This window comes from Pogona vitticeps, chromosome 4 (assembly GCF_051106095.1).
Source record: "Pogona vitticeps strain Pit_001003342236 chromosome 4, PviZW2.1, whole genome shotgun sequence".
Lineage (NCBI taxonomy): Eukaryota > Metazoa > Chordata > Lepidosauria > Squamata > Agamidae > Pogona > Pogona vitticeps.
In genome coordinates this window covers 118,089,442-118,116,602 of record NC_135786.1, presented here as the reverse complement: position 1 = coordinate 118,116,602, position 27,161 = coordinate 118,089,442, and the positions used below count along the sequence as shown (strand labels likewise).

Here is a 27,161-nt window from a genome sequence, read left to right as displayed (position 1 = left end):
AAGACACTGCCAGTGTTGCTTGAGGAACCTTGGAGATTAATAAACTGGTCTGTTCCTGGGTGTAGAGTCAGCAGTGCTGCTTCAAGTTTGGGTCCCTTCTGCTTGAGTGTCTCACATCTTGATCCACAGTGGTATTCATTGCTTGATTAACCTCCAAATTTATATCCTTCTTCATGACTGTCAGATTGTGGGGAAAACAGCAGTAGAAAATCTAGTGCTTCAGAAAGCTGAGAGTAGCAAATATTGCTGATTGAAAATATTTTTCTGGTTCATTACAAAGAGCAAAAGTGATCTCTTTGTCAGTTACAGCAGGGATACGTAATCTTTGCACTACAGCTCCCATAGTCCTGGATCCTTGTCCGTGCCGGCTGAGGTGTGTGAAAACTGTAGGGCACCAGTTTGCCTACCCATGAGTTTGAGGAATAATAGTTTAATTTTGGGAGATTCTTTTTCTGTTAACTAAGTACTTTTAAGTTGTTGAATATAAGATATCCTTTTAGTATATACTCCACTCTTGTAACATGGGATTTTTACATACAAGGGTACATAATCTGCTTCCAACACGTCTTCAAAGACCAACTCTCTCTTCTCCAGTCTAAAACAAAGCTGTGAAGTTATTCTGATTGTACAATTCAAATTCTTGTCATTGTAATGCCATAGATTTAATGCCATGTCTATTTATGTTTTTCAGGTATTTATCTTTCAGATTTGACATATATTGATTCAGCATACCCATCGACAGGAAGTATTCTGGAAAATGAGCAAAGATCAAACTTAATGAATAACATACTTAGAATAATATCAGATTTACAGCAGTCTTGTGAGTATGGTAAGTTGTGTTGTGTACAGCCAGTGATTCATGTTTGATTGTGATGCTTAGATGCTTAGTCATAGCTGTTGTCCTCTTTGCTTAACTACAAGGGAGACTGGGATAGAAGAAAAACAGACAAGAGGAATTTGGTTTCCCAAACAGCAGTCCTTCTCTGTCATTTCACAAGCTTTTTTTTTTTTTAAAAGACGGTGATACTGGGGCATGGCATACTTCTTGTTGAAGTTAAAAGTCAGAAATCTCCCCAGCTATTTCAGAACTTTTGGACATTCAAAATGCCATTAAATATCAGAATGCTAGTTATTTAATTTAAATTTGCCACTTTATAAATTAACTGATCCTTTTCAGCAACGTATCTGTATCCCTAATAAATCTCATTAGCCCAGTGTTTAAAAATAATTAACAGTCATCAGTAAGATTTGCGTTGCAACAGTGATTACTACTTCTTCCTTTCCTGTTTCAAATGGCACTGAATTTGTGTCAATGAATTTACTTACATTGTAATGAAAGGATATTATTGTTTTTAACATCTCAGATGTTTCTGAGTCGCAGGAATCACTAGCAAATGCAGCCAAGAGTATTGCATGAGAAAGAATGGTTTATTGTAGCTTAACCTTTTGTGGGACAGGCTCCAAAAAAGTAGTGTCATACTCTGTTGATAAGAGCATATGTACATAGCTATAGTGACAGAGAAAATAATAATGGGTGTGACTGTCAAATGTCCATAAATTACACAAGGTGTTCCTAAAAAGGAGAATTATGCAACCAACAAAGATGACTATAGTCCACAATATAGATGAATAAATCTGTTACTCTGTAATCTCATAGACATTTACCTAGGAGTAAGTTCGACTGAACCCGGTGAGGTCCCTGAACATATGTTTGTTTTTACTGCTATGAGCTAACATAGTTACTGGGGCGTTCACCTTTGTGGCACCTTCTTTTTTTGCCCTCACAAAGGCTAACCTCATATTTTCCTCTTGCTGCCACCAATGGATTGCTTCAATCCACAATATAAATGATGTTTGTCAGGACACTTGTGAATTCAAACAGAACTTATTTATTGAAGTGAATCAGATTTAATAATAACAGAAGTTCTTCAGATAATCATTGTACACAAGCAAATCATTAACACTTCTCTCAATACATACTTTTCTCTTACAATATCATTACCACTTTCTCTACCTATTTTCTTAACCAGCCTTATCACTCTGTATCTGTTCCCTCTCTCTCTAACTATACTCTCACTCTGACTCTGATTCCTCTGATTCTGACCCCCGACTCTGATTCAGGCTCTGCCTTTTAATATCTCTTTCAGCATCGCCTCTCGAACACATTAGCATAGTACATGAATAATACATGACTTATTTTGCATAACAAGAGATGAATGCTACATACCCCCCCTTAAATATGTTTGTTTGGGAGGGGAAACATGTTTTTCATCCCAAACAAACATGCATCATTGCATGAAACTCTACTTACCCTCTGGCAACATTCTGCAAGCAAAAACAATAGGTTATATAACAATCACAATATCTTATTACACTAAATATTCCAATAGAATTCAACAATATACTTTACCTTATCATTCATACTTACTACATTTAACATTTCAACTTTACAGAAATATACCATAATCAGGAAACTTTTACATAGATAATTAACCAGTTAATCAATAGTCCATTCCAGTTTATTTTAGAAGTCCTTGCATCATTCTCCACGTTTTGGTCCATCAATATTCAATTTTTCATCACTATTTACAAACAGAACATTTATTATACATAACCAATTTTGTTTATTCCCCCCTATCAGTCATTTGGCTTTCGAGGCAAGGTACCAGCATCCACACTCTGAGTCCCTCTGACACTGTGGTTTACAAAGTCCAAGTCTTGCACGCTCCCGCTGTCATCGGCTTGGCACCGCACCTTTCCATGTCCAACGTTTGATGCATCTGTGAAGATGATGAACTCCTGGTTGTAGTCAGGTGTGCTGAGGACCGGTCGTTAATGCCTCCTTCAGCTGGTCAAATGCCTGTTGGCACTCAGGGGTCCATCTGATGGTCTCTGGCACCTTCTTACGTGTTTTCTTCAGTCAACTAGCAGTAATCAGGCCCTCTAATGTCCACTGGACATCCTCTGCTTACCATCTCTTAGTGAAGCCTGCTTCTCGTTCATGGCCTCTGTGAATACAAACTAATGGGCTAATCTGCGCTCGAGCAGAGCAGTTTCAGAAACATTCACAGCTTTAAGAACTTAGTGCTGGGACCGCCCCTTTAGTTAGGCATCCTTCACTCTCGAAAGACTATGGTAACGTGCTCTGTATGGGGGATGTGGAACAGCATCTAGTGTGGCTGAGAAAGCCAATTCGAGAGTGACAGTACCTTCCACACTGAAGCCACACTAGGCTGTCTTCCAAGGCTGATTAGCCCCACCTACCCGGAACAGCATCTAGTGTGGCTGAGAAGGCCAATTCGAGACTGACAATCCCTTCTACACTGAAGACAAATGCAGTCTGTCCCCAGTCCAACTCCCTGATTTTGCTGGTTTTGGGACTGCTTCTTTGCTTCAGCCTGCTGGACAAGAGTCTCTTCCAATTGGGAGAGGCCATGATGCAATGCCTGCCTCTAGACTGAATGCTCAAATGTCAGGGTTTCCCATCTGTTCAGGTCCATTCCTAAGGCCTACAGATTGCACTTGCTGATGTCTTTGTATTGCAGGTGTGGTCTCCCTCTGGGACGATTTCCCTGCACTAATTCTCCATACAGGAGATCTTTTGGAATCCGATCATCAACCATTCTCACGACATGCCCAAGCCAACATAGATGGTGCTGTTTCAGTAATGTATATATGCTAAAAATTCCAGCTCGTTCTAGGACTACTCTATTTGGAACTTTGTCCTGCCAGGTGATACCAAAAATGCGTCAGAGGCAACACATATGGAAGGTGTTCAGCTTCCTCTCCTGTCATTCACAAAGGGTCCAGGACTCACTACAGTACAGGAGAGTGCTCAGGACACAGGCTCTATAGACCTGGATCTTGGTATGTGCCATCAGCTTCTTATTGATCCATACTCTCTTTGTGAGTCTAGAAAACATGGTAGCTGCTTTCCCAATGCGTTTATCTAGCTCGATATCTAGAGAGAGAGTGTCAGAGATTGTTGAGCCAAGGTACACAAAGTTGTGAACAACCTCCAATTCTTGTGTGGAAATGGTAATAGAGGGAGGTGAGTCTATGCCTTGGCCCATGACTTGTGTTTTCTTCAGGCTGATTAGTAGTCCAAAGTCTTAGCAGGCCTTGCTAAAACGATTAATGAGTTGTTGGAGGTCTTCAGCAGAGTGGGCAACAATGGCTGCATCATCTGCAAAGAGGAAGTCCTGCATCCATTTCAGTTGGACTTTGTCCTCGCTTTCAATCTAGAGAGATTAAAGAGCTTTCCATCTGATCTAGTCCGGAGATAGACACCTTCTGTTGCAGTTCCAAAGGAGTCTTTCAGCATGACAGCAAAAAAAATCCCAAAAAGGGTTGGTGCGAAGACACAGCCCCTTTTCACTCTACTTCGGATGTCAAAGGGATCTGATGTTGAGCCATCAAAAACTATGGTGCCCTTCATTCCCTCATGAAAGGACCTGATGATATTAAAGAGTCGAGGTGGAGATCCAATCTTGGGAAGTATTTTGAAAAGGCCATTCCTGCTAACCAAATCAAAGGCCTTTGTGAGATTTATGAAGGCCACAAAGAGTGGCTGTTACTGTTCCAGACATTTCTCCTGCAACTGTCTAAGGGAGAATACCATGTCAGTGGTGGATTTATTAGCTCAATATCCACACTGTGATTCTGAATAGACTCTTGTCTGCAAGCACCTTCTGTTGCTTCTAGTCTCTTCTTATAATTAATATAAGTTTTTTTCATTTACCAGCACAGGCAAGCAGCTTCCCTACAATGCTGAAAAGAGAGTTATTGCAGTCGCCCCGTCTCCTTTGTCAGCTTCGCGCTGTAATAATGCGCAGAGTTATCTGATTGAAGACACACACACACTCTTCTTCTATAATAAGACACGTGTATTATACAAATATATACAAATATACAAACTGGCAGCACTTCGGCGTAGCAGGCAATCAACAGACAAACTGGCATAGAGGATAGCAGCAAGTGAAAGAAGAAGATACATTCATGTTCACTCTGTTCACTTATATACAGTTACATAGCTTCTTCTGTCCAATCACAGGATGCATTACATCATCTTCTCCATGTGGCTGTCACCTCTTCTCCAGACATTGCATCATCTCTTCCTCTGTCACAGTGACTCAGCAGTCACACAGCTGTTCATTATGGCAGCTCATTAATGTTCCCTTTAATACATGTTCAGGCCTATAAAATTACAATACCTTGACACTCCTTCTAATTTTATACCTGAACAAAACACAATCCCATCTCTTCAATTATTTCACCATGCTTTTGAGCATTCAAAGGTTTAGTTAAAATATCTGCTAAATTTTCCTCTGTCTTGCAATACTCCAATTCGATTAATTTTTCTTTTATCGCTTCCCTTACATTGTGGTATTTAATATCCACATGCTTACTTCTGTTTTTTATTTTTTCTGTTGCAGCCATATGTATGCATGTAGTGTTATCCTCCATAACTTTTATTGCACCATTTGTTTCAATCTTTAAATCTTTTACTAATTGTTTGTTCCATGTCAATTCTGAACATAAGTCTGACATGGTGGCAAATTCAGCTTGTGCAGTTGAAGTGGCTACAGAATTTTGTTTTCTGGATTTCCATCCAACCAGATTATGTCCTAACATTATTACAAATCCAGACATTGATTTTCTATCAATTTCATCATTGGCCCAATCGCTATCGACAAAAGCAGTTAGTCTTAATTCTTCTGATGGTTTTAATACCAAATGGTAATTACATGTTCCTTTCAGATATCTAAGAGTTCTTTTCACCCCTTGCCAATGTTTTACACTTGGTCTTGATACATGTCTACTTAGAATATTCACAGATGCCGCTATGTCTGGACTTTTCCAGTTTGCTAAATACATTAGACTTCCAATTGCTGAATGATATAATTCCTGATTCTCAAAATCTTTACTATTTTCATCACTTTTCTGAAAGTCTACTGTTATAGGAGTACTTACACTTTTACACTCTTGCATACAATATTTTTCTAACATTTGTTTAATTTTCAACTATTGACTCAATACAAACCCTTGTTTTGTTTTCTGTATTTGTACCCCTAAATAATTTTGTATTGGTCCCAAACTTTTTAATTTAAACTCCTTTTTAAATTGTTTTTCAAACAGTTCCACTTGTTTCTGACTTTTAGTCATGAAACAGATGTCATCCACATAAGCTAATAATATATTCAGGTCTTTTCCAATTTCCTTAATATAAAGACAAGGATCCGCGAGACTGTTATTATATCCCATCTTTACCAGTACCTTATGTAGACAAATATTCCAATTTCTAGCTGATTGTTTTAACCCGTAAATGGCTTTGTTTAATCTATAAACCAACTCTGGTTTTGTACCTTCAAAACCTGGTGCCTTAGCCATATATAATTCTTCCTTCAGAGCTGCATTCAAATATGCAGTTGTAATGTCGTAATGATAAATTAAATAATCCTTTGTAACTGCTAAGGCTAATGCCATTCTCATTGTTTCATATCTCACCATGGGGGAAAATTTTCATCATAATGCACATTTTTTTTCTGAGTAAAGCCTTGTGCCACTAATCTTGCTTTATACCTGAAATTTCCATAATTTTGTTACTTTCTTTTAAACACCTATTTGCTACCAGTAACCTTATGTTCTGTAGGTAGCTTAGTTTCAGCAAATACTTTGTGCTCTTCCATGGATCTCATCTCTTCATCCATGGCATCTTGCCACTTTCTTCTCTCAAATTCAGGAAGTGCCTTCACTTCCTCATAATTTCTAGGTTCTTGGTACACATGGCAAACCCTTACTTCACCCACTCCAAATCTCTTGGGTGGTACTCCCTTGTTTGCCCTTTCAGACCTTCTAGGACCCTCTGCCTCTGGCTCTTTCTCTGATTCACTAACTACTACTACTACTACTACTACTACTACTACTACTACTACTACTACTACTACTACTACTTCTTCTTCTTCTTCTTCTTCTTCTTCTTCTTCTTCTTCTTCTTCTTCTTCTTCTTCTTCTTCTTCATCATCATCATCATCATCAATCATGGACTTCGTGTCTTCTTCCTGTGTTCCTAACTGCCTATTCTGACTCCTTTTTGTGTCCTTTATAGGGATAAAAACCTGTGAATTGGCGTGTACTTTATCCCAATTTTCATTCTCATTAAAGCTTGCAGACCTGGATATCACTATGTTCCTATTCTCATCCACAAATCTGTATGCTTTTGAACCAGGTTCATACCCTAAGAACCTCATCCTCTTTGTTTTGGCTCTGCCTTTCCTCAATTGTTTTGGTATGTGTACCCAAGCTGTACGACCAAATACTCTCAAATGTTTCAAGGAAGGCTCTTTTCCATATAACATGTAATAAGGAGTCTGATCTATTGCAGACGACCAAATTCTGTTCAATAAATAATTCGAAGTTTGCAAAGACTCCACCCAGAATCCATGATGCATTCTTGAATCTGCTAACAATGCATCTTTCATTGCTTGAAGCACCTCATTCCTCCTTTCTGCCACACTGTTTTGAAACAGAGAATATGGGCTAGTCTTTCTGTGGCTTATTCCTGTATTTTCCAACCAACTTTGAAATGTACTGTTCATAAACTCTGAGCCCCTATCTGTTTGTAATTGCGCCACCTGGTGGCCAAAACGTCGCTCAACAAATTTTACCCAGTTCCTGAAATTGTGGAACACCTCTGTTTTAGATTTTAGTGTATAACAAAATGCAAATCTTGTGTAGTCATCAACTATAATCAACACATATTTTGCCCCGCCTAATGAAGGTGGAAAAGGCCCTATTAAATCAGCATGCACAAGCTCAAATGGCCTTTTTGTCCTTCTGACACTTATTTTCCCTTTGGGTGCCACATGGGTTTTTACTTGTTTGCACACTTGGCAATCTAAATAATTCTGGCAATCTTTTAAATGTACATCTCTGGCAATATTTTCCATTCTTTGTAATGTTTTGAAATTAACATGCCCAAGTCCCCTATGTAATAAATGAACACAATTACTGTGCAGTGGTACATTTCTGTTAACCATATGTGTATCTCTCTGTGCTTTGCCCTTTAATATATACAGACTGTCCTCTTGTTTTGTTTTGCTACAACTTCTGTTCTTTTTCTTAATTATGCATACACCTTTATCAAATATGACAGTAAAACCTTGTCTGTCTAGGGCCGGCACACTCAATAAATTACATTCTATTTTGGGAACCAATAGTACTAAGAGCCACTTCGTGCTCTCTTTCTTGTTCCTCATCCAACTGCGCTGGAGGATTATTCACTAATGACCATAGTCCTTCTCTTCTCAACAGCATTTCAGCCTTTACTGCCCATGTCTTGTAATTTCTGTCATTCACCCTGGTTAATACTAATCCTCCCATGCCTCCTGCACTCAACACCACTCTGCCTTCTCTTCCAGTTCTCTGTTTCCTTTCCCTTCCTGGACTAACAGACGAACTGCCTTCTCCCAAGTCTTCTGAATCACTTTCTCTCTTTTCCTTCATCTAAGGATTTCACCCCTGGTACTCACCAACCGTATTCACTTCAAATGGCTTGCACAGCGCGCATCGCTGGGCCCATGACCTTTGTCAGCTTCGCGCTGTAATAATGTGCAGAGTTATCTGATTGAAGACACACACATGCTCTTCTATAATAAGACACGTGTATTATACAAATATACAAATATATACAAATATACAAACTGGCAGCACTTCGGCGTAGCAGGCAATCAACAGACAAACTGGCATAGAGGATAGCAGCAAGTGAAAGAAGGAGAAGATACATTCATGTTCACTCTGTTCACTTATATATAGTTACATAGCTTCTTCTGCTCAATTACAGGATGCATTACATCATCTTCTCCATGTGGCTGTCACCTCTTCTCCAGACATTGCATCATCTCTTCCTCTGTCACAGTGACTCAGCAGTCACACAGCTGTTCATTATGGCAGCTCATTAATGTTCCCTTTAATACATGTTCAGGCCTATAAAATTACAATACCTTGACGTTGTTCTTATACAGTGTGATGATGTTTGCATCCTTCATGTCCTGTGGTACTCCGTCTTCCCTCCAGCAAAGACAAAAGACTTCATACAGTTTGGTGGTGATGATCTCTATACAGCACTTCAGCACTTCAACAGGGATGTTATCCTTTCCAGGTGCCTTGCTGGAGGTAAGGGAATCCAAGGCTGCTTTTATTTCTGCTAAGGTTGGTTCGCTGTCCAACTCTTCCAAGAGAGGCAAGCACTCAATGTTATTTAATGCTTCTTCAGTTACTACATTCTCTTTGGGATATAGCTCAGAGTAGTGCTGCACCCAGCAGTCCATCTGCTGTACTTGGTCCTGGATGATCACACCTATAGCAGACTTCAAGGGAGCAGATTTCTACTGTATTGGACCTAAAGCCTGCTTGATACCGTCATACATTCCCTTGATGTTACCTGTGTCCGCTACTATCTGTATCTGAGAGCAGAACTGAAGCCAATAATCATTGAAACATCTCCTGGCAGCCTGTTGGACTTGGCTACGAGCAGCTCGAAGAGCTTGCAAGTTGTACACGCTAGGACAGGCTTTGTATGCTGATAGAGCTCTCCTCTTCTTGATGGCTGGCATCAAATCCTCCAAATGGGCTTCGAAGCAGTCTTCTGTCTTTTTGATGTTCTTGCCAAATGTGGACAAGGCGGTGTTATACACAGCATTGTTGAAATGTTCCCATCGTTCAGGTGCATTTGCATCAGCCAGGCCTGGAAAGGTTTCCTCAAGTGCTTGGGCAAATTCGTCCACTTTTCTTTGATCACGAGTCTTGCTGATGTCAATACAGTGGTGCCTCGCTTAGCGATTGCCTCATTTAACGATGTATTCGCTTAGCGATGAGGTTTTTGGAGTGATTTTGTGCTCCGTTTAGCGATGTTCCCTATGGGGAAATTTCGCATAGCGATGTTCGGGACCTTGCCTTGCTTAGCAATGACAGTTTAGGTCCCCTGTTTCGCTTAGCGATGCTCCGTTTTCACTAATTTAAAAGTCTTAAAATGTTCAAAAACTGTTTTAAATGCTTGGATTAGTTAGTGCACCTTGTAAAACCTTTGCAAACTTAATTTGGCTTTGTTCTGAGGCTTCATTAATTTTTGGTGAATTTTTTTCTCCCCCATTGGAATGCATTGAACTGTAGGTTTGACAGCTCAAACCTGCAGTTCAATGCATTCCAATGGGGGAGAAAACAATTCACCAAAAATTAACAAAGACTCAGAACAAAGCCAAATTAAATTTGCAAAGGTTCTACAAGGTGCACTAACGATCCCAACCATTTAAAACAGTTTTTGAACATTTTAAGACACTTTAAAAATAGTGAAAACGGACATCGCAAAACCATTGGAATGCACTGAATAGGCTCCAATGCATTCTAATGGGGGAAACATTGTTTCGCTTAGCGATGTTTCCTATGGCGATTTTCGCTTAAGGACGGTAATCCGTTCCCATTGGAACGGATTAATCGGTTTTCAATGCATTCCTATGGGAAATGGTGTTTCGCTTAGCGATGTTTTCCCATAGCGATTTTTTTGGGGAACCAATTAACATCGTTAAGCAAAGCACCACTGTACGTGGTCTTCCTTCCTTTTTTGTGTGATACAATCTCTTTGTTTGCAGTTTTACTCTACTACACATCAGGGAGTGATCAGTGTCACAATCAGCACTCTGGTAACTGTGTGTGATTGTAATACTAGGAAGGCTAGAACATCTAGTGATGATCAAATCAAGCTGATGCCAATGCTTGGATCTTGGATGTCTCCAAGAAACTCTGTGTTGAAGCTTCGTATTAAAGAATGTGTTGCTGACACAAAGACCATAATAACAGCAAAACTCTAGAAATTGTTGACCATTTTCTTTCATCTTTCCTATGCCAAAAGAGCCTAGACAACTGGGCCAAGAATTGTGATCAGCACCAACTCTAGCATTAAAGTCTCCGAGAATGAACAATAGCTCTCTTTCAGGGACTTTTTTGATGGTAGCAACCAGATCAGAGTATAATTTATCTTTCACTTCTGTATTGGTGCATATGCATTAATGAGGGTGACCGGTCCCGCTGATTAGTGGAGCTGCAGAGACAGGATTCTTTCACTCCCCATAGTAGGTGGAACAATGGGTCTAAGCAGAGTATTTCTGACTGCAAAGCCAACACCATATTCCCTGGTCTCATTCAGTGGTTTTCCCTGCCAGAGGAATGAGAATTTTTTTATTTTTTGACAGATCCTGAGTCTGGCAGGGCAACAATGTCCATCTGCAGTCTACTCAGTTCCATGTCGATGACAGCTGTCTTGCGCACATCGTCTGTTTCCTGCAGGTCATCAGAAAAGCTGTAGTCAGAAAAGCCAGGGGTCATTGTCCATACATTCCAGGTGCCCAGCTTCAGGGCAGAAGTCTTCTTAAGATTGTTGCATGGTGCAAGGTGATCGATCTGCTTGTCGGCTTTCACCCTAAACCCCATGCACCCCGTGAGGTTAACAGACCGTGATGAGGTAGCATTTTACTGGCTGGGGGCTGCCTAGCTTAAGGTGGGTGGTATCTACCTAGTGAGATGCAGTTACCTCTCCCACCATCAGAAGTAGCCCCTGGCATCATGCTCTATGCCAATCGAGCAAAGACATATAACCGGTAACTGCTACTTCCCATGTTGTTTCAACACTGTATGAGAAGCTGGAGTGTCCTCTCCAGAGCACAAGGCCTGGGTAAAATAATATGGAGGATAAGCTGTTACCCAAGCAGCATGTCCCCCCTCTCCACATCACTGAAATAGTCCAGTGGAAAGGAAAGAGCCAATACAACTGGTTCCAGCGATGTCGCAGGAGTTGCCAGAACTACACGAACTGCCTCTGAAACGTTGGCTCCAGATTTTGCCTCAAGGTTAACTCCTGAAGCCTTTTCCATCAGTGAATATAGCCACAAGGCAGTGGAGGTTTGAAATCAGAGTTTTCCTTCTCCTAGATGGGCTGCCTTCTAAGGATGATGAGCCTCACCTACCTGGCGGGGACCTCCCCTAACTCTGCCCCCGGCATTAGTGTCTCAGTTCTTTTTTCGACCACTGCTGTAACAGCAGCTTCGTTTGGAACTTCACAAGTAAAAACAATTGTATTCCTCTCCTTTCCTTTCCTTGACCTTCCCTTGTTCTTTCTTCTGTAACAAGTTGTTTCTTGTGCCTGGGGGAAAAAGTAATAGCTGATATTACCTGTTCTTTGTGAAGGCTTTTTCTTTTAAAGACATAAGTCTCTCTTACCTTCTTAGCAAGATTACCCCCAGGCTCAAGAGCAACAGCTTTCCACCTGTTTGCAATCTTCCTCTTTCTATCAAAAGAAGAGGATAGCTTCTAAGCTTTGCCCTTGGAAGAAGAAAGGGCCGCCTACAGCTCCGGCCGCCATCCCCGCTTGTCAGTGATTCTCCTGACATAGGATAAAAGCCTCTGTGTGAAGTTGGCGTGGAACAGCCCTCTTGCATCAAGGAGCTTGTTTATGCAGCTGTTTAACCTGCAGTGAGTTGGGCATCTGCAGCCCTGCCCTTGGAGAAGAAATGGCCTCCTGCAGCACTGGCCCCCTTCCCCGCCTGTCAGTGATTCTCCTGACATGGGGCAAAAGCCTCTGTATGAGGTTGGTGCAGAACAGACCTCCTTTGTGGGCTCGTTAAACGGCTACTAATTCTGGAGAAAGCTGCACGCCAAGGTTGTAGATAGATGCTCTGGCAACATACGATAAGCCTTGGTTTTGCCTTTGGGCATAGAATGGGCCCCCTTCAGCTCCCACTGCCAGCCCCACCTGTGAGTGATATGCCTGACTGGGGTGACACCTTTGGGTGGTTTGGCATAAAACACCCCTCATTTATCAGTGGGCTTGTTCACACAGCTGCTATTTCTGAAATCAGCTAGGTGACAAAGCAAAAGCTTTCGGTTAAGATTTGGCAGCCCTAGCTTTGCCTTTAAAAGGGGGGGGCTGCAGGTCCCACTGCTAGCCCTGCTAGTCAATGATATTCCTGTCTGGGGTAGCACTTGTTTGGTGGCTCATAATTGGGGACAAAACAGCCCTCCTTACCAATGGGCTTATTCACACTGTAGCCTGCGTTTCCACCTCAGCTGCCAGCGCCAGCATAGGCTCATAGGGAAAAGACCCATATGAGTCAATCCTAAAACCCTGCTACTGTCAGGTAGACCTGAGTAATTTTCCTCAGGAGGGTCCTATCACACCGACAAGTTCTGCCACCACCACCACCACCCCATTCCACCTAGCACTGTTCTGAGCCACAGGCTAAGGAGTGCTTTGTGCCTCCACCTATGCCTCAAAAGTATAGTGCTGTCTCGAACTCAGCTCTGGCAGCAAAATGTTCACGGGTTCAACCTAACCCTTTTACCCTTTCAGCCTTCCATGTCCCGGCAACTGTATTGAGACTGAGTTTGGTCAGGCTGATCCTAAGAAAGAGTGCTTACCTAATAATCTGAAGGACTTACTTTATTCAGCTGGGATTCACAGGTCTCAGAAGGAGAGGAAGACTTTCAACCAATCTTCCTACTCCCATATCAGTTGCCACAGTTAGTCACCCTCCTTTACCATCAACAGGTAAGAAGTTCTTTGGTCGGCGTTTTTATGTTTTAGCCGCCATGTAGCCAACTACTCCTCTGCCATGGGTGCTTATCATCACCACTCATTGAATTTGGCATTGCCAGTTCTTTGGGTAACTCCTGTGCACCTTTACAGTTAAGGCCTCTCATATCACTAGGAGACAATGGGGTGGGCACGTCACAAGTGCATTGCTGCTCAACATGCCTTAAACCAGCATCCAAACAACTGACGGGTCGAGGATCTGCCGTTTGTTGGTGTACGGCTTTCAGTCAGAAAACTGATGTTATTCTTGATAACCTGCCCAAGGCGGCACAGTCATTTGTGGTGTAATAACCGCAAGTACCTGGTGATGCTCCTGCCAGCCTAGGGCATAGTGGGAACATCAAAGGCCTCAACCTCAAAGTTACCAGCCGCCACCCCCTAGACATGTGGGCAACCGATCTGCAGGCAGGACCGCAAAACCGAGCGGTCTCTTTACTGCACCTGAATTCTCTGTTGTTGACCAGTCAGGCCGTCTGGCCCCTCATCTTTCCGTTTGGTGTTCCTTCATGTTTAGTACTTGAGTACTCTCTATCATAGCTACCAGCTATGTTATTGAATTCAATATACCCCACTGTCATAGGCCATGTTATGGCCACACACACCTCAAAAAAGGGATGGAGGCCTCTGGCCCATCCTTGATTTTGAAGGCCTGAATTCTTTTATTATACATAGATTCCATATGGCTTTCTTGGATTCTGTTATTCACATGTTACATCCAAAGAGTTGGTTGGATGTTTGTTTTCATGATGGAATCCGATCAGGCCATCAACGTTTTCTCAGGCTTTCAGCAGAGGGAATCACTGTTTACCCACAGTTGGATAACTGGCTCCTGGCCGCTGAGTCCAGGTCACAAGCTGGTAAACACGCGTTCTTGACACTGTCCCTTTGTTAGCATTAGGACTGAAGGTCAACATAGAAAAGTCAACTTTGCAACCTACACAGCGTGTAGATTGTATTAATGAGACTTAGGAAGCTTTCCTGAAGCATGATTTTTCTTCCCTGATGACAAGTCTGTGAAAATGCTTGATTTCTTATGCTCCTTTTTTCAGTCAGTCAGTCAGTCAGAAACCTTTATTGGCATACTGAGTACAGTAAAACAGACAAATACAATAACATACAACTAAAATGTTCACTGGGTAACGGGTAGGAAGGGCCAGCCAAAAGCATATTTAGGGCTCTTCATTCTGCGAGACCGTGCTACGACGTCTCTGCATGATGGCATATACGTATCTGGCAGTTGACAGGGTAAGTTCCTTAATATTGCCACTTAGAAGATGCTGCATTTTCCTCATATCATCCCATCCGGAATGGGAGGAGAGAAAAGCGCACAGATGGGACAGGCGAATATCCTTGTACAGAATACAGTAAAATAGCATGTGCTGCAGGGATTCAACCACTCCCTGACCACACGGGCAAAGTCTCAGTTCTATTGGTAAACCCTTGTACCTGCCCTGCACTATGTTCGAGGGTACTATATTGCATCTGGCAAGGGTAAAAGCCCATCGTTCTTGTGGCTGTTCTAAGTGATAGAGATAGCTTGGTTTACAGCCATAGCTGAGGGGCAACTGAAAGTGGAGTGGAGAGCAGACTCTTTGGGCAGCGCTGTGCAGAGATTGCCCCTCTATATCCAAAACCCTTTTTTTGATTGTTGGAAACACCCTGGAGGGGGGTATTGAGCCCAGTAAGTCTGGTGACAGCCCCAGGGTCTTGATTTTCTTAAGAAATAGGGCAAGGCCTTTTGGGAACAGACTATCTGCCAAGAGCGCTTGGAATAAGATGTCCTTGGGTGAAAAGAAACAGATTTTAATCCAATATTTCAAGAATCTGAGCCAGGCCTGAGTCTCGATCTTGTGCTGGCCACCTTCAAGGCATAGAGCAGCATAGGGCACACAGTGGGGAAGACCAAAGATTTTATACAGAAATGTGGATTGGACTCTTTCCACAGAACTGTGTAATGCAGACATCCAGATGGGCACACCATATAGAAGCTGTGTAACTGATTTGGCATCGAAAATCTGCAGCGCAGCAGGGATGTAAGAGTGGCCCCACGTATGGTGGAAACGTAAAATACCTGTGCCGAGAGCTTAGCAGACTTAATCGCTGCCCGTTGGTGAGTTGTCCAGGAGTGTCGATAATGAAAAAAGACACCCAGGTACTTAAACTCTCTAACCTGCTGAATATGGTTGCCATTGAAAGACCACGAGAAGGATTTCCAAGCTTTGCCAAAAGCTATAATTTTAGATTTCTCAAAGTTTAACTGGAGATTATTGCGTATCAGATAGTCATAGCAACCGATAACTAACCGCTTTAGGCCAACCCTTGTGCGGGAGAGGATAACCATGTCGTCCGCATACAATAGAACTGGAATCTGTATATGGCCCAATTTGGGGCTATGACCATTGATATTATGTAGGAGTGGGGCGAGGTCATTAATAAATAGATTGAACAGAGTTGGTGCCAGAACGCAGCCTTGCTTCACTCCTCTGTTGGAAAAGATCTGATTGGAAAGGGCCCCCAGCATCGACGTTTTTATGTGACATGTAGAGCCCTCATGGAGTTTTTGGATTAAGAAGAGGAGCCTCCTATCAATACCCAGCCTGGCGAGCTTTAGCCATAGGATATCTCTATCGATGGAATCAAAGGCCCCTTTTAGATCTAGGAAGGCTGCATACAAGCGAGTATTGCGCTGAGAGGTATATTTAGAAATCAGATGGGATAAAATCAGGCAGTGGTCTAATGTAGACTTTCCTGCCTTAAAACCCGCTTGTTCAGGTCCCAGAATATCTTGATCTAATAGCCAGTCTTGTAATTTGTAGAGTAGATAACTGGCGTACATCTTCCCAGTGATAGCGAGAAGGCTAATTGGTCTGTAATTTGCAGGGGATTTCTTATCACCCTTCTTATAAATGGGAATCACTATGGCTTGAGTCCAAGACCTAGGCATAATACCAGATCGATTAACGGTAGTAAATAAAGTAGCAAGCACAGGCACCCACCAGTCGGGGTAGGCCTTAAGCAGTTCCGGAGGAAGGGCATCGGGACCCGGAGCCTTACCAGATCTAAGGTGTCCTATAAGTTTTGTTATTTCACTGGTTGTGACTGGGGCCCATTCCGGAATATCGCTAGGTGGGAGCGAGTCGGTTGGCAGTGTGGGCTTGCAGCTGTCGTAAAGAATGGCCAAGAAATGCTGTTCCCAAGTCCCAGCTGGTATATAGGGGAGGTCCTGTGAGTTCTTATTAAAAATAAAAGAACCTGAAACCACCTCCCAGAATTTTTTGTTGCTACCTGAGTTGATAGCCTGAGCTAAATGAGACCAGCGGTCCATTATAGAGCGATGGTGTAGCTTCTTAATGGCTATTCTAAGGTGGTTTTCCAACTCGAAATATTGAGAAGGGAGCTTGGAGGCCCTTGAGGATCTGTAGTTATTGTAGATCCTTCTCATGTCATGCTTCAGGGCAAGACATTCCTTGTCTAACCTAGGACATATGGCCGGAGCCTGTCTTTTCTGAGGTTGTTGAGGAAGTTGGCCAAGGCTAGCTAAGATGGTGTCTAATAGATTCTCAAACCCTTTGATGTGATCTTCGGGCTTTGATGAAAATAACCAATTGAGGGAGCCTTGCGGTGACATCTCTGGATTAATTACTTTTTCAAAGAGATGTTTTGCTCTATGGTTCCATTTGATTCTAGGTAGGATCAATGGGCACTCCTCGAGGGCGATGTTGGTCAGAGCAGTAGAGTCTGCATTGAGAGCAAGGCTACAACATAAGGGGAGATGGTCACTAGCTAAGGGCTCACCCACCCTGAATTCAGCCACGCATGGTAAAAGGGAAACGGGGATCAAGATATATGGTGAGGGGGTCCCTTCTGTCGTTTGCTGACCGTAACATTTGTTGTATTTTTGTGGTGGGCTTGAATACGGTTTTTAGGTTGTGTTTTTCCAAAAGTTTCCCCATGCGGTCTGTGACCCCTTTGATGTATGGCAGAAATACTTTGTTTGTGGGTGGCTGTTTTTGTTCTTCAGTTCCATGTTGTTTTCTTGGTTTGATGGCTCTTGTGATTTCATTTTTGGAGTAGCCTGTAGGGCCTAATTCAGGTGGTCAAGTTCAGTGTTGAGAAACAAAAATACAACAAATATTACGATCAGCAAAGGACAGAAGGGACCCCCTCACCACTGCAGGAGTATACCGGATACCTTGCAGTTGTGGCCAGGTATACATTGGAACCACAAAATGAAGCATCCACACCAGAATCAAAGAACATGAGAGACACTGCAGACTAAAACAACCAGAAAAATCCGCAGTAGCTGAACATGCCCTAAAACAAACTGGACATGAAATTCTATTTCAAAATACTGAAATACTGGACAACACCAGCAATCATCACGTCAGACTGCACAGGGAAGCCATTGAAATCCACAAGCACCAGAAAACTTCAACAAAAAAGACAAAAGTTTGAAACTCAACAAAACTTGGCTCCCAGTTCTCAAAAATACAGCATGCAAAAGGTCACGAACTCTACCCAACCACAAGGTCAAAGGGATCACTACCATCAATCACAGTGACAGATAATCTCCTTATCACAACAATACACCCACAACAAAACACACTAATCACCCATCCACAGAAAACAATACACCCACAACAATACACACTAATCATCCCAACTCACAGCCATAAATACTCCACGCCCTAGCCAAACTACACCAGAGCACAGTTTGCTGTCCTCTGAAGATGCCGGCCACAGAGACTGGCAAAACATTAGGAAAAACCACCTTCAGAACACGGCCAAGAAGCCCGAAAAACCCACAACAACCGTGAGATCCCATCCATGAAAGCCTTCGCGAATACATAGAAAGTATTATTAGGATTTTCCAATTTGACCACGTCAGCCATCTCTGCTATCTCAGGGCCATTCAAAAGAATAAGATCAGCTTCAGCATGACTATTAAGCTGGCTATCCAAGGAACTTTCTCCCTCTAGGCTTCCTTCTGCTACAGTATCCATTTCTACTGCAGTGGGTGATTCCTGGCCCCCTGGTGAGCATGTTAGTGCAAAAGCACTCTTAACATGCTTTATTAACTCCCAAGCAATTAGAAAAGCAGCCTGTATTTCATCCGAAATGGCCACTTGCCACTTGCCAGACCAATTCCCATAAGTTATTTGTACCTCTGCCACTTTCAACACCACAATTTCCTTCCCAATTACTTTTAGGGTCATAGTTCAGCCTGGAATTATGTTGTCCTGAGCTATCAGATCTGAATGTGCAATTGAAATTTCAGAACCTGTGTCCCTCAGAGCAATGTACTTCTTTTCACCTATTACTATCTCTTCACCAGTGTTTTTAAGAAAAGTATTGTCATTTTTGATATAAAAACAATGGACTATAAGGGCTTCAGGTATCTCCTCAAGAGCAATAGCCTTGGTTACCATGGAGACAGAACTACCATGGTTACAGCCTCCCTCAGTGGCTTCAACTGGTTTTAAATAGTACACTTTCTTGGTCGGATTATCACCTTTCCCATTTTTAGTTTTTTTCTTCATACAATTGAATTGTAAGTCCCCAGACTCAGTGCATTTGTAACATTTGTACGTCCTTCTGTGGAGACTGTTAAACTTTTCCTCAGGGTTCATTTGGGTCTGAGAACTAAGCCGTGCTAGTTTAGGTAAAGTACTACCCTGGCCTTCTTTCCCTCGTCCTTTGCTGAGGTAATTTTTATTAAAGGGTTTCTTATTGTTGTCCCAGTTCTGCTTGTTAAATTTTACCTCAGAGAACTTGTAGTCTCAAATCTTCCCAATGTAATCAGCTGTTTCACCAGCTTCTAATAGATTTTTAGGATTTTTATCTTGAACTAAATAGTGCAATCCCACAGACAAAATAGAATAAAATTGTTCCAACCCAATCACATTTTTCATCTGCTCAAGAGAAGTGACATTTTCACGTTCCATCCATTTCTCCAAACATTGCAGCACTTTAGACCCTAGCCTAGAATAAGCTTCTTCAGGCTTTTTAGTAAGGGAACAAAATTTTCTTCTTAGGTGTTCTGCATTTATGCCAAATCTAGCATATACCATCTTTCTAAATGTTTCAAAATCTCTAGCTTGCTCTAGAGGCGTCTGAGAATAAAGCTCAGCTAAATCTCCACTTATTTGTGATCTCAAAACATACTTTCATCATCCTTAATTTCAAAGTCCTAGCATGTCCTTTCAAATGAAATGAGGAACAATTCAGGGCAGTCTCCTTTTCTATATTGGGGAAATTTCTTTAGGTCAATCTTTCACAGATTTCCCTCACTAGCACGGTTATTATTGTTGTTATTATTTTGAACAGTAATTTCTAATTGTTTCATCTGTTTTTGAAACTCCATTTCTCTTTGTCTTAATTCAGTTTCTCTTTGTCTGTTTTCTTGCTCAAATGCCATTTGTCTGGCCTCAACTCTCTCCTTTTCTCTGGCTTTTTCTTTCTCCATTTCTAATTGATTTTTCATAGCTAGCTCCTTCAATTTAAATTCCTGTTGTAATTTCCATTTTTCAAAATCTAGGGAGCCTAGATCCCTTTGTCTCTCTGAGGCATTTTCCTCAGTTTCCTCCTGTTCCACTGAAGCTAAAGGGTCTCCATTTCCCTCCACCTTGAGGTAAACTTTGTGCCTCTTGAGGATGAATTACCTCAATTACTGGCTTTTTAGTTCTTTTGGGTGGCATAAGTATGTGTACTTCTTTGATAAAAGCTGGTTTCTATTGCTGAGTGTCACATACAGCACTGATGGTACCTGTCTGTCATGGGTTTGGAGGGAAAGTTCCATCCTATGGGGAGTGGAAGGCGGGACATCAGGGGGGAGGAGCTGTACTGTATATATATTTGGAGCTGGTGTGAAGAGTTAGGAGTTGGAGTCTGTGTGTCAGACTGGGTACAACTGTTCGTCAGATAGTACATACCTGATAGGTTCAGGTTTCTATCTAGGTAGCCAGAACTGATAGGTTCAGGGTCTGTGCGTTACCTTAAAGTGTTCCGTGGGAACCAATCTGTTGTATGTGTATGATTGGGACTATGCCACGTTCCAGTATCCTATTTACCTGATCCTTTTATTTACCCTGTTTGTTGTTTCAATAAACCTTGTTCTTTTGTTTATTAAAATCCATTCCTGGTCTGTGTGACTCCTTACAGGGAATGGTTGGTGGCAGCATAACTACAGGGTGGGATACTCCAGTAGGTCTGGGGTTGCCACATTGATTGGTGTCCAGCGGTGGGATACGACTGGTCCAGTTGTCCAGTGGTCCAGCAAAGCCTTGGCAAGTGTGCCCAGAGCAAGGGGGGTCTAGTCAGGGAAAATCTGAGGGCGCGTAGGTAATCTTCTAGGCTTACCTCACGGGGAGGTAGGCTAGTGGAAGAACGTGCAAACTCAGATTGGGGGACTAGATTAGGGAGCTCTGAGGCAACCCGTGTGGCGGGAAAGGGCTGAGGCAAAGCTGCGTGAAGTAACAGTGATCTAGCCTGTCTGCTGAGAGGCCTAGCAGAGGGGGTGGATTCTACCTGGCAACAGTTGCAAGTTGGTGCTGGAGGAACAGCAGCGGTCTATAGAAGGCTGTTTCTGAGGCAAAAGGAAAAAAGTCATCGTTTTATTTTGAGGCGTGACTTTTGAAGGCAGCCTGTTCTGGGGGGATTATGCCCTTGACTCGAAGCCAAATGGCAGAAATGGGGGAAGTGAGAGAACCACAGGCAGACCACGGTTCTGAGGAGGAATTTGGCTCAGTGCAGGATGAGAGCACGGGAGAACTGACCTCAGAACTCAGAAGAATGCTCCTAGCCCAACAGCATGAACTGAGGGTGAGGGAAATGGAGGAAAAGGAAAGGGAGAAACAAAGACAATTTGAGTTAGAAAGAATGGCGTTTGAAAGGGAAGAGAAACAAAGACAATTTGAAATGGAAAGGGAAGAGAAACAAAGACAATTTGAAATGGAAAGGGAAGAGAAACAGAGACAGTTGGAGTTAGAAAAAATGGCGTATGAGCTGAAGAAGCTGGAGATAATGAGTAGAAATAGGAATAACAATAATAATGAGGGGAACCCAGGGAATGGGGAAGGCAGCCTGTCTAAAACTGACCTGAAGAAATTCCCTGTGTACAACAAGGGAGATTGCCCTGAGGTGTTCTTTTCCCTCGTGGAAAGAGCGTTTGTGGACTTCTCAGTAAGGGAAACTGAGAAGATGACTATTATGCGATCTTTAATCAGTGGCAGCCTGGCAGAAGTCTATGCAGAGATGCCAGTGGAACTGCTGAAGGACTTCGCTGAGTTTAAAAAACTGGTGTTTGCCCGGCATGGGATAAATGCTGAACAGCTGAGGCAAAAATTCAGGTCACTCACAAAAAAAACAGAGCAGACTTTTACCCAAGTGGGGGCCCAACTGGTGAGGTTGCTAGAGAAATGGCTGTCTCAGGAGGGGACAGAGACCTTCCAGCAGCTCAAAGACCTGATAGCGCTGGAACAGTTTTATTCAGTCCTGCATGGGGAACTAAAGTTCCATGTGAGGGAGAGGAAACCTAAATCGGTGACAGAAGCGGCAGAGATCGCAGATTTTATTTCCCAAATAAGGAAGCCCTTAGGTGCTGAGGGGAAAACTGTGGGTAAGCCCAAAGAAACCTACAGCAGGTACTCTCAGGGACCAGGGAAAAACGAGCAAGGGGGAGGGGCCCATGTTGAAGGGAAGCCCTCAGACATGAAACCACCAAGACCTCAGATTTTGGAGGGAAAACCAAAACCAGATGAGAAAGACTCCAAGTACAGCAGAAAATGTTATTTCTGTCAAGGAAAGGGCCATCTAATCTCAGAGTGTGAGAAATTAAAGCAGCTAAAGGGAAATTTGCCTCATGATTTGAGTGGAACCAAGCCAAAAGCTGTGTTCTGTGTCCAGACAGAGCAAAGCTCCTTGCCATTGAGGGAGCCTGTTACCATGGCTACTCACTCTGGACCAGTTACATCTGCTGATCAGGCTGGGGAAAATGGTCCTCTTGTGGAGGTCAAGCGCTGCTTACCAGTTAGGACAGATTCGCAATTGTTTGAGACCGCAGGGGTGGACGTAGGAATACTTGACCATCAGTATAGGGGGCTAAGGGATACTTGTTCCCAGGTGACCCTGTGCCATCCAGACATTATTCCTAGGAAGTATATAATCCCAAATGAGAGCTTGAAGGTGGCAGGGATTGAGGGGCAGGTGATCTCACTGCCAGTAGCTGAGGTACCTGTGAGCTTTCAAGGCTGGAGGGGAGTTTGGCGGCTAGCGATTTCATCGACTCTGCCAGCAGCCATGCTCGTGGGAAATGACCTGGCTGAACATGTGAAACGGGTGCTAGTGATTACACGCTCACAAGCTACCACAGGGACAGTTCAGGGGGGTACTGATGAGCCCGAGACGGAAGCAGAGGGGAGCTCCGAAGCTGTGGTGGAAACCTTAACCACAGACAGCAGATTTGGCCAAGAGCAAAAGGCAGACGCCACTCTCCAAAAGTGTTTTGAACAGGTGACAGACGCCCAGCTAACACCTGAAACCCCAGTGAGATTTCTAGAGAAAAAGGGGATTTTATATAGAGAGACCCTGAGGAATATCTCAAAAGGGGGAGATGGGATCAGAAGTCAGCTGGTGGTACCTGAAAAGTATCGCCCCATGATCTTACAAAGGGGGCACTCTGACATGTTTGCTGCGCACTTAGGGGTGAACAAAACACAGCAGAGAATCACACAGAATTTTTACTGGCCTGAAATAGGAAAGCAGATCAAGGAGTTCTGTAAACAATGTGATGTGTGTCAGAGGCAGGGGAATAACCGTGACAGGACCAAAGCGAAGTTGTGCCCTTTGCCTGTGATTGACACCCCGTTCAAATGTATAGGAGTGGATATTGTGGGACCTTTGCCCAAGGCCACAAAGAGGGGGAACCGGTTCATTCTCACCATTGTGGACCATGCCACGAGGTACCCCGAAGCCATACCCTTGACTAATATCGAAACTAACACAGTGGCAGATGCCTTGGTGGGGTATATGTCCAGGATGGGATTTGCCTCAGAAATAATCACAGATTTGGGCACATCGTTTACATCAAAGCTCATGAAACGGTTATGGCAAATCTGTGGAATTAAACACAAGGAAACCACTGCCTATCACCCCGAAAGTAATGGGTTAACGGAGAAGTTCAATGGGACTCTGATGCGCATGATTAGGGCTTACTTGGCAGAGAATCCAAACAATTGGGACCAGAAGCTGCAATCCCTTTTGTTTGCTTATCGATCAGTGCCCCAAGCCAGTACCGGGTTCAGTCCGTTTGAACTTTTGTTTGGGAGAAAAGTAAAAGGTCCACTTGATTTAATCAAACAGAATTGGGAGCAGGTCACCCAGGGTGACCCACAAGATGTTGTGACGTATATAGACACTTTAATGAATGACCTGAAGAGAAACCTAGAGCTAGCAGCAGAAAACCTGCAAGCTCAGAAGGTCAGACAGAAAACCTGGTATGACCAGAAAGCCAGGGAGAGGCACTTTAATCCAGGGGAGGAAGTGCTTTGGCTTAGGCCCTGCAAAGAGAACAAACTGCAGCTCAAATGGGCAGGACCATACAGGGTCATTTCCAAGATGTCGGATCTGAACTACCTTATAGAACAGGAGGAACACCAAGCACGGAGGGTGGTACATGTGAATGCCCTGAAACCCTACTACAGAGGGGAACAGAGGGTTTTATTTGCCATAAAAGCAGCTGAGAGTGAGGAAGCTGAATTACCCTTCTGGGAGGGTAGAGGGGAAGTGAAATACAACCCAGATGAGGTGAAGATCAGTCCTGCACTCACCCAAGACCAGCAGCAAGAACTAAAAGTGCTGCTCACTAAATATCATAAGGTTTTTTCAAATAAGCCGGGGATAGTGAAGGGAGTGATGCATCGGATCCACACAGGGGATGCAACCCCGCAAGCAGTATCCCCATACCGAGTGACGGGACCCTATAGGGACAAGGTGCGGAAGGAGCTGGACGAGATGCTTAGGGAGAACATAATCGTCCCCTCTTCTAGTCCTTGGTCCTCTCCGATAGTCCTGGTGGACAAGCCTGATGGGAGCATTAGATTTTGTGTAGATTACCGGAAATTAAACCGCGTAACCACTCCTGATGCCTACCCAATGCCCAGGCTAGACAACCTGATTGAAACCATAGGGGGTTGTCGGTTCATTTCATCGTTGGACCTAGTAAAGGGTTACTGGCAATTAAGGATTGATCCCAGGGATCAGGAAAAGACCGCATTTTGCAGCCCTTTCGGTCTATATGAGTTTAGAGTCCTTAGTTTTGGTCTCAGAAATGCACCAGCCACATTCCAAAGGCTGATGGACCAGACCTTAGCAGGGCTCAATGACTTTACTGTGGCCTACATTGACGATATAGGGATCTTCAGCAATACCTGGGAAGATCACCTGAAACACCTGGAAATAGTGCTGCAGAGGTTAAGTGCAGCAGGGCTAACAGTAAAGGCAAGCAAGTGTCAGCTGGGTAGCCCAGAAATAAAATACTTGGGTCACATAGTAGGGGGAGGAGTGATCAAACCCCTAGAGGCCAAGATAGAAGCCGTTCGTGATTGGCCCAGACCCAACACCAAGAAAAAAGTCAAATCATTTCTTGGGTTGGTGGGCTACTACAGAAAGTTCATCCCGAGGTTTAGCGAGATGGCGACTCCGCTGACCGATCTGACGCGGAAGAAGACTGATGACCGCATCCCGTGGACCAGCGACTGTGAGGAGGCGTTCCAGAAGTTGAAGGAGGCGCTCATCCATTATCCAGTGCTGTGTGCTCCCGACTTCGACCGGGAGTTCATCATCTACACCGATGCGTCTAACAGCGGGGTAGGAGCAGTTCTTTGCCAGGAGGATGAAAATGGTGACCAGCATCCAGTGTCCTACCTGAGTAGGAAACTCCAGAAAGGTGAGAGACATTTGGCAACCGTGGAAAAGGAGTGCCTGGCCATAGTATACGCGATTCAGAAGGCCAAACCTTACATCTGGGGAAGACATTTTGTTCTGTGCACTGACCACTCACCACTGCAGTGGTTAAAGACAATGAAAACCCATAATAGTAAACTTATGAGGTGGGCTTTAAACCTGCAAGATTTTGACTTTGAAGTGAAGGTGGTCAGAGGGTCAATGAACTGTGTTGCTGACGCCTTGTCAAGAAGACCCGACGAGTGAAGACGGCAAAGAAACCATGGACTGTGTATATTTTGGTGACCAAAAGTTAAATGTACCTGTTTATTGAACAGGCTTGGTTTGTATTAATAAAGGTAACTTAATGTATTGCAAATATTAATGTTTAAATGCATAAGTGATATGTTTGACCTAGAGTGAGTAAGTATGGGTTATGGGATTGTATGATATTGTATAACTGTTTATGTGTTTTGATCCTGGTTGTTTTTTTGGAGAAAAGCACTTTAGCTTTTCCCCCACAAAACAACTTATAAAGAGGGGAGGTGTCACATACAGCACTGATGGTACCTGTCTGTCATGGGTTTGGAGGGAAAGTTCCATCCTATGGGGAGTGGAAGGCGGGACATCAGGGGGGAGGAGCTGTACTGTATATATATTTGGAGCTGGTGTGAAGAGTTAGGAGTTGGAGTCTGTGTGTCAGACTGGGTACAACTGTTCGTCAGATAGTACATACCTGATAGGTTCAGGTTTCTATCTAGGTAGCCAGAACTGATAGGTTCAGGGTCTGTGCGTTACCTTAAAGTGTTCCGTGGGAACCAATCTGTTGTATGTGTATGATTGGGACTATGCCACGTTCCAGTATCCTATTTACCTGATCCTTTTATTTACCCTGTTTGTTGTTTCAATAAACCTTGTTCTTTTGTTTATTAAAATCCATTCCTGGTCTGTGTGACTCCTTACAGGGAATGGTTGGTAGCAGCATAACTACAGGGTGGGATACTCCAGTAGGTCTGGGGTTGCCACACTGAGTTAGTCAGGCCTCTTTTTAAAACACTTTTTTACTGTTGTTTTCTTTTCCCAGTATTTTTCTGGGGTACTGTGTAACTCTCACTCAACAGTTAAAGATGGCTACACTTTTTCTGGCACCACACCATCCACAATGTTTCTTGGTTTGAGACAACCTTCTTGCCTCCAGACACAATTCAGATTCTGTTTGCAAGCCTCTGCTTTTTAGGTTCCTATCACCTCAGATCTGCTGTCACCCTGGGTTCCACTTTTTATCTATCAGTGCTCTCTTCTCTCAGAACCTTGGATTTTAAGCTAGCCACTGGGTCTCTCAAATCCTGAGGTAAACAAACAAAAGAATTTTACCTTAGAGTCGTTCCCTATTTTAGTTGCCCCAGATCTGGGATCAGAAGCCTTTTTAAAACACTTTTCTGCAAAAGCTCTAGCAGGTCATCTACTTCTTCACCACAGACCTCTGACTAAAAGGTACCCTTGACTCAAAGAAAATTCACTTTCAAACTTCTGGCTTGAATGGATTGTTTCGTATCCGGCCGCTGGACACCAATTCTGG

At 43.2% G+C, this 27,161-nt stretch overlaps 1 protein-coding gene across 17 annotated transcripts in view; it reads left to right on the top strand.

Moving 5' to 3' along the window:
* The window catches only part of RALGPS2 (Ral GEF with PH domain and SH3 binding motif 2), a 368,517-nt gene that overhangs the window by 190,891 nt on the left and 150,465 nt on the right, over positions 1–27,161 (top strand). For all 17 annotated transcript variants that reach the window (XM_078392372.1, XM_078392375.1, XM_078392380.1 and 14 more), the window contains one exon: positions 692–829. In XM_078392372.1, coding sequence (XP_078248498.1) covers positions 692–829 — 138 coding nt within the window. The remainder of the gene's footprint in view (positions 1–691; positions 830–27,161) is intronic.